The sequence below is a fragment of the Helianthus annuus genome, chromosome 10 (genome assembly GCF_002127325.2).
Source record: "Helianthus annuus cultivar XRQ/B chromosome 10, HanXRQr2.0-SUNRISE, whole genome shotgun sequence".
Taxonomy (NCBI): Eukaryota; Viridiplantae; Streptophyta; class Magnoliopsida; order Asterales; family Asteraceae; genus Helianthus; species Helianthus annuus.
The window spans coordinates 172,987,881-172,995,983 of record NC_035442.2 but is presented as its reverse complement, the minus strand read 5'-3'; the positions used below and the strand labels follow the sequence as shown (position 1 = coordinate 172,995,983).

Genomic DNA, 8,103 nt, shown 5'->3' with positions numbered 1-8,103 from the left:
TTATATTTATTCATATAAATGATTTTAAAATTTTGGCATGCTTTCATTGATATTTATAAATTATTAAGTGCACTTGAATTTTTATTATTTACATCCTTTTTTTCTTCATGTTTTAACAATTTTTTCAACCTTTTGATTGATGTGATCACATTAGCACGTATACAATCTTATGGTCATGATTGTGATCTTGCATAAAACTATCCCTAGACTTCGTATGGCTTGGCTAATTGTATTGTGGTGTATACTACTATACTTTCACTTCAACCGAAATTAAGCCACGCAAAGATGGTTCAGTACGGGTTTTGTTTTGAGCAAAACAAGTATGGGCCAAAACATACCATTTAAAAAGTTATTAATTTGGTTTAAAAAGTTATTAATTTGGTTTGGGTTGACACCGAGATGAATAATTATATGAGTCGGGGTAGTGTTGAAAGGTACAACTGGCTAACCCAAAACCCACACCGCCTATTAGGGTGTTCGGGGCACTTTGTGGGGAGGGGTGCGGGGTGTGTAGTCCCCGAGCGAGAACACCGCCGCCGACCCCTCGGGGAGTGTTTGCGGGGAGTGGGGAGCGGTGTGTGTTCACCGCACAACTTTTCACCATTTGAACGTTGGGCAACAGTCGGAAATAATAAAAAAAAAATCAATTTTAACCTATATAAATAACCAACTCAAATCTAATTTTTTACCACACAAATTCTCATTCTTACTCTAAAAAATCTTTAAACTACAACACAAAGCCAAACCGAGCAATGGAGAACCAACCCCGTGAAGCCAAGAAAAAGTCCGTAGGCTCTAACACTAAGGAACGCGGCTCGCAGCCGTCTCGTGGTGGTTCGAGCGGTGCAAGTGCACAACCACAACCACCTTTCAGATATACTACACAACCCCAGTTTTTTTACCAACAACCTTCACACCCCTCCTTTTACAACACCCAACCACAACCCCATTTCGGCTATTTCCAAAATTTGTTATCAATGGATCCTCAAGCCCCCGCCTTCGACCCGTTTGCTTTTCGTTCCCCACAAGTTCCATCTCCACGAGAAAATGTTGAACGTCCTCTACCTATTTACGAGGACAAGGAGGAGGAAGTAGTGCCCGAAACTCAAAATTTGGGCGACTATGAAGATGACACCGGCGACGATGAATATAATGTGAATGAAGACACCGACAACGAAGAAGATGACGCTCGGGGTAAAAAGGCAAAAATGGAGCGCCAATCTTGGACAAAATACCAAGAAGAGGCATTGGCGAAGGCAAGGGTACATTGCTCTACCAACAAAAAGAAGGGCAATCAACAAACCCGCGATGGTTTTTGGCGTAGGATTTTAGATCATTATAACGCCACCGTTGGTGGAACTAACCGGACCGTGCATCAAGTACGGTTTAAATGGAACCCGATGATGACGAAAATAAACTTTTTCAACGGCCTATACCAACAAGCGGTAAAAATTATATTTTTTAACGTTGTATATTTTTTAAATTATTTACTAAGTTCATATGTTTTTAACACTTGTTATTTTATAATATGTAGGATCGCACACGAGAAAGCGGGTGTAACGATCTCAACGTGATGAAAATCGCTTTAAAGGATTTTCAAGATAGATATCCGAGCGGTTTTCAACATGTCGAGGCATGGGAGGTCGTTCGAAAACACGACAAATGGGCCCAAGTCCCATTGTTGGGTGAGGAAGGGGAAGGTTTGGCACAAAAAAGAAAGTCTGTTGACGTGGACCCTTCCATACCCGATATGAACGAAGGCCCCTCGCCACAAAGAACACAACGGCGAGACAAGCGTCAAGCGACATCGTCCGAGGGCTCGGCTGAGTTAGCGGCACAATTCAAAGAATACACCGCCATGAAAGAAGCGAAGCACGTGAGTGAGATGGAGGCGATTGAATTGAGGAAGAAAAGAGAGTCGGAGGCTCGCGATCTCATAACGGAACAACGCGAGACGATGAAAAACTACGCGCACGGTCGAGATATGAAAACATTCCTCAAGCCGCACGACGATGCTCCGCCGGAAATGTTGCCGTTCATCCTCGTCCGAAAACGCGAGATCGCTAACAAGTACGGGTGGCCGTGCAATTTCTAAAATTTTTATGTAGTATTGCGATGTAATTTTTATTTTAGTAAATGTAATTTTTTATTTTATGAAATTATGTTTTACTTTTTATAAAAAATATTTTCTTAATTAAAAAAATAAAAAAAATAAGTCCTCTAAGAGAGGAGTGCCGTCATCAAATTGAGAGTGTAGGGGGAATTAAGGGGGAAGTTGACGTGACGCGTGCTGATTGGTTTTTTGTAAGAGAGGTCACTCCCCTAAGAGAGGAGTGCCCCTCTCACTCTTGTTTATCAAACTGCTTTAAAATAACCTTTTCAGAACCTACAAACTTACATTAGTCCAATTTGGCCATAAACTCTAGTCAACACATCAACAAATCAGTAATCAAAAGTGGATCTTCGTTACAACAAAACAATAATAATACCTTAACCAACAAACCTACTAAATCAGAAAGATTTGAACTTAAAAAGTACTTCTAAATCAAATCAAACACAACAAATTAAACAGTAAACATAGCAAGATTGAATCTGAGAAGATAATGGAAATGAATTCGGATCTGAGAAGTTATAGAACAAAGATCGTACCTAGGGAGTTTGAAAATGAAAAAACCCTTTTGGAATTCTCCAAAGTAAAGCTCTACTGGTACGTGCTACACCGAGATCGACCAAACATACGTGGTACGGTATTCGGTTTTGAATATAGCTCATTTTGTTATAGGTAACATATGGTACAGTAGTACACTACTACTAGTTCAGGTCTTTTAAGGGTACTGTACCGTACCATACCAAACCATACCTGTACTAACTAAACATATATGGTACGGTATTCGGTTTTGGATTTAGGAAAGTTTCAGTACTGATATATGGTACGAACAATACAATACAAATCGTTCGCATTTGGGCCTACTTGGACTTGGGTAGATGTCTCATGCTTTTGGACCTTTGGTTATAGCCCAGTATGGCACATTAAATTAAATTAAATTCAGTATGTGGCAATGTGATTATGATTTGAATAATTTAAACTTTTAAATATAGACTAGCGCAATTCCTCGTACAATGCGGAAAGAATTTGGTTTTGTCCGATAACAATTTGATTTATTCAGTATAGTTTATAAGTTTCAACTTATTCTATAAAAGCTTCTAATTGTAAGAAAGTTTAAGAAGGATTTATAGAGTGACAACTGTCCAATAACCTAAAATTAAACCCACTACATCACCACCTAAAACCTAAACACCCACTCCCACCCCACCACCACCCTAAACCCCCAACCCCCCCCCCCCCCCCCGCGGCAAAAAAAACCTATACCTCCCCAAAAAAACCTACCCCCCCCCCCCCCCGGGGGCAAAGAAAAACAAAAAAAAACTATACCTCACAAAAAAAAACCCCAAAAACCTAAACCCCCACCCCCTCGGCAAAAAAAACAAAAAAAAAAATTGTGGTGGTGGTGGGGGGGTGGGGGTGATGGGGGAGGGGGTGGGGGTTTAGGTTTTTTGTGGTGGTGGATGTTTAAGGTTTTTTTTTTTTTTTTTGTAGTGGGTTTTTTTAGGTTATTGGACACTTGTCATTTTATAAATCATTCTTACACTTCTTACAATTAGGATCCTTTGTATTTGATCCTAATCCTAGTTTATAATACCAACTTTGAATACAACTTCATTTTCAATAACATAATATCATACTATAGCTGCGTATTCAGTTTTCTTTTTTTTTAAATGTTTATTGTTTATTAGAGAAAAATTAAATTAAATGAAAATGAGTTAAAGCATAGATTTTTTTTTAAGTTTATTAGAGAAAAATCAAATTAAATGAAAATGAGTTAAAGCGTAGATTTCTTTTAAGTTTATTAGAGAAAAATCAAATTAAATGAAAATGAGTTAAAGCGTATATTTTTTTTTAAGTTTATTAGAGAAAAATCAAATTAAATGAAAATGAGGTAAAGCGTAGATTTTTTTTTTAAGTTTATTAGAGAAAAATCAAATTAAATGAAAATGGGTTAAAGCGTAGATTTTTTTTTTTTTTTTAAAGTATAAGGGGTAAAACTGAATGCAGAATTTTGGATTATCTTCTGTTTGGTAAACAACTTTGAGATGATAAAATATAACATAAAAAGTATACTCTATTAAATATGATAGAATCTACAAGCATATCACAAGAAGCTTGTTTACACCTTAACAGCATCAAGAGGAACAATGCCTTTCTGAAAGCATTCATAATTAAAAACGGCATAGTTTTTAACGGTCTTGTACACCCTAGGCCTCTTCTCATCGACCAAAACATCCACCGGACCAATCTCTTTGTTCGGGTCGGGTTCTGTAAACATAGCCACGGATATTCTCCCCTTCTCCTTGTTTGTCACAACCCTGTGAAGCGGGCTCTTGAAAATCCCATTACTCATGATCTGCAAAACCATTACAACTTGTGCGAATAAGTATAACTGTAACATATAACTAGGGGGTGCTAAACAGGTCGTGTTCGTGGGTTGGCGGGCTCAACCCGACCCGAATCCGAACCTGAAAACTTTAGACAAACCCCAACACAACACAACACAACACAACACAACACAACACGACCCAAACCCAAAAATTTTGTCATACATATGAACACAACCCGAATCGCAGGTTGACCAGAACACGACCGTTCCACCCGAAATTTTTTTATTTATTTTTTATTTTTTCTGCAAATTAATATATTCAAATTAAAATTTACTACATAGAAACACAAATGTATATGATACGGTTATATTTAAATAATAAAATATTATGTCAATTTCCCTTTTTATGTTATAATTATCGCATAAAATACACACCTAATTTAATTTATAACATAAAACATATTATAAAAAAATATAACATAATATAATATAAATAGGTTAAACGGGTCAACCTGTTGACCCGAGCCCGACCCGTTTAGCTAAAGGGGCTCGCGGCTTCAACCTGAAACCGACCCAAGCCCGTTTAGACTAAACCCAAACCCGCGAATTTCGTGTTAGGTTTGTGTCGAGTTAGTACAAAAAACTAACAAAGTTTGAATCGAGTACACCGTAACTAAATTGTTCACCTGCATTTGATCGCCAAGGTTAATAAAAAGAGCATCGCGTATCACAGGAACCATGTACCATTTACCATCATTAAACACTTGAAGCCCTTCAACTCCAGGATCTTGTAACAATAGAGTAATCCCGGATCTATCCGAATGGGCTTTCAGCCCAAACACTTGATCAGGGGTTGGACATGGTGGGTACAAAATAAACCTCCCTAACATAACATCATGTTCTTCGGTAAATTGTTTCGAAAAACAATTTTCTTCCAAGTCTAAAGATTTCGCCATTGCCTCGAATATGACCGCTGATATAGATTTGATCTTCATGGTGTAGTCATCGATAGTTTCCCTGCATAACGCGCAACTCATTATTCTTTTTAACAGATTGAAGAGAACAATATGAAGAGAGTTAGAAATGGGACCTGAAATTTGATGGGTTTTCGGGCCAGAACTGGAGTTTTCTTTGATCTTTTGGGAGGACTCGAAGAGAAAGGCGATCACACCAATCTTGAACTTGACTCACATCCACTGTCACGTCGTTTCCATAGCCTTCGGGAGAACCAGCTTGTCTGCAGTGTTTTTTCTTTTCCTCCAACGGAAGCTCCAAGAAGTGTTTGATCACTTGTCGAACGATGTCTAGATATGACTCTGAAAGCCCATGATTTACAGCCTAATTTTGAACATAAAAGGTCAATGAATTTGAGTACCAACTTTCATCAAGAAATCTTGAATTTCAAGATAAAAGTTTTTATTTTCATGGTAGTTTCAGGCTTGGTTTTAAAAAGCGTGTGACACTCTCTGATGCATTGATCTCAAAAGCCGATGCGTGAAGCGCATGCATCACGTATTTGAGGCGAGCATTATGAAAAACTACTAAAAAACTATGTATAAATAATAGTTTTTTTAGTAGTTTTCAAAAAGAAAAATATTTCAACTAGTTAACTTTTAAACCCCAAGATATAAGATATTGTCAGCATCTCTGGTCAAACTTGTTCGGTCAATGGTATAAACTGTTCAACTAGTCAAACCCATTGCTTAATAGATGGTCAGATTTGTTCAAACACTTGTCAAATGCATAAGGCGCCACATCTAATCACATCAGGTGATGCGCAAATCATGGAGCCGCATCGCGCAATGTGATTTCATCACCGCATTTAAAACCAATGTTTCAAAAACACTAAAAATTTCAAGCTATCTACAAACTAGCAGAAACTAAAAGAGTTTTAGACAGTTTTGAACATAAAAGGTCAATGAATTGGAGTCCCAGCTTTCATCAAGAATTGAAATCTTGAATTTCAAGATAAAGTTCCTATTTTTCAAGTTCCAAGAACAATAAAATCTTCTTGTAACTTAAAGATGACTACAAACTAGCAGAAATCAAGGGCTTCAAGTAAACCCTAAAGCAATGCTGATTTTGAACATAAAAAGTCAAGGAAAAATTACAAGTTTTGTCATTTATCTTTATACCACTTTTCAGGCGGTGTCCTTTTTAACGAATGTTGACAGGCGGTGTCCTTTACTAGGTATTTTGTTGCAAGTTTAGTCCTTTACACCCAACCCAGTTAAAAAAAACCCTGTTAATTGTTGACAGGCGGTGTCCTTTACTAGGTATTTTGTTGCAAGTTTAGTCCTTTACCTAGGTATTTTGTGGCAGGTTTAGTCCTTTACACCCAACAATTAACAGGGCTTTTTAACTGGGTTGGGTGTAAAGGACTAAACTTGCAATAAAATACCTAGTAAAGGACGCCGCCTGTCAACATTCGTTAAAAAGGACGCCGCTTGAAAAGTGGTATAAAGATAAAGGACAAAACTTGTAAATTTTCCAAAAGTCAATGACTTTGATTATCTTGAATTTCAAGAAAAAACAGCTATTTTTCATAGTAGTTTCAAAATCTTCTTGAACCTTAAAGATGACTACAAAGTAGCAGAAAATAAGGTTCTAAATGAACCCAAAAAGAAGGTTGATTTTGGACATAAAAAGTCAATGACTTTGAGTCCCAACTGTAGTTCTAAATGAAATCTTGAATTTTAAGAAAAAGTTCCTATTTTTCATGGTAGTTTCAAGAACATCAAAATCTTCTTCTAATTTCAACACTATACTACAAAGTAGCAAAAAATAAGAGTTTTATAATAGACCTGAAAACAACCCCAAGTGGAGAGTGCTGATCTGAGTTTATCTAGTTCAGCTTGTTGATCATCTTGTTTAGAAGATGAAACAAAACAACCAATGTCAATGATGGGCACCGGAGCAAAAGGAGGTGAGGTTTCTAAAGAACCAAATTTGGTGTAGTTGTTGTTGTTGATCATGTATTTGGAAGATGGTTGATCACCATCTATAGCCATCTGATATGGAGTTTTCTCTGGGAGTGAGTCAACTGAAGCCATGGCTGAATAGAGAAGAGTGAGAATGAGAGATGAAAATGGGTGTGGATTCTTGATTTATTTATATATAAACAAGAAAGGTGTCATAGTTGTATTGCTTTGTTGATGCAAGATTGGTTTACTCTCTGTCTTGAAGTCGCTGAAGGTGGCCAACAAGATTCCGCTTTCTAAGTTTCTTCTCGGGCCGTTTTCTATATTTATGTACAAGTTTTTCTGTTGAGTAAAATGCATGGATAGTCCCTGTGGTTTTGCAAAATAATACCTATAGTCCTCAACTTTTGGAAATTACACCGGTGCTCCCTGTGGTTTGATAGTTTGTTACTCGGATAGTCCCTGAAGTGGATGATTGTTAGTTTTCTCTGTTAAGTGGATGTGAAATGACAAATTAACCCTTCATTTTCTCATTATAGCCCAGTGGAGATATGATCAAATGTGTAAGTTCAAGAGCACATCAACTAAAAACAGGTTTAAGAACCTTATAAACAGAATATTGTGTTCAATTACACATGAGAATGTTTAATTCAAGCGTAGAACAACGATACAAACAACAAATTGAAACTATAACTATACCAACTTATGAAAGAAAAAAACGGTGTAGAAGCCAAACCGGCACATCA

The 8,103-nt window shown here is 37.1% G+C and overlaps 2 protein-coding genes across 2 annotated transcripts; one reads left to right on the top strand and one right to left on the bottom strand.

Moving 5' to 3' along the window:
• Window positions 1-977: 977 nt before the first annotated feature.
• Window positions 978-2,118, top strand: LOC110883343 (glutathione S-transferase T3-like). Its single transcript, XM_022131130.2, has 2 exons — window positions 978-1,445; window positions 1,535-2,118. Exons 1-2 carry the CDS (start codon window positions 978-980, stop codon window positions 2,093-2,095), a joined length of 1,029 nt encoding a protein of 342 aa, XP_021986822.1. The 3' UTR covers window positions 2,096-2,118.
• A 2,045-nt stretch (window positions 2,119-4,163) lies between these two features.
• On the bottom strand, window positions 4,164-7,501 carry LOC110886637 (protein SRG1). Its single transcript, XM_022134458.2, has 4 exons — window positions 7,241-7,501; window positions 5,527-5,774; window positions 5,123-5,453; window positions 4,164-4,463 (listed from the first exon to the last, which is right to left on the bottom strand). The coding sequence occupies exons 1-4, from the start codon at window positions 7,487-7,489 to the stop codon at window positions 4,227-4,229; spliced, it is 1,065 nt and encodes a 354-aa protein (XP_021990150.1). The 5' UTR covers window positions 7,490-7,501; the 3' UTR covers window positions 4,164-4,226.
• Between the last annotated feature and the right edge of the window lie 602 nt (window positions 7,502-8,103).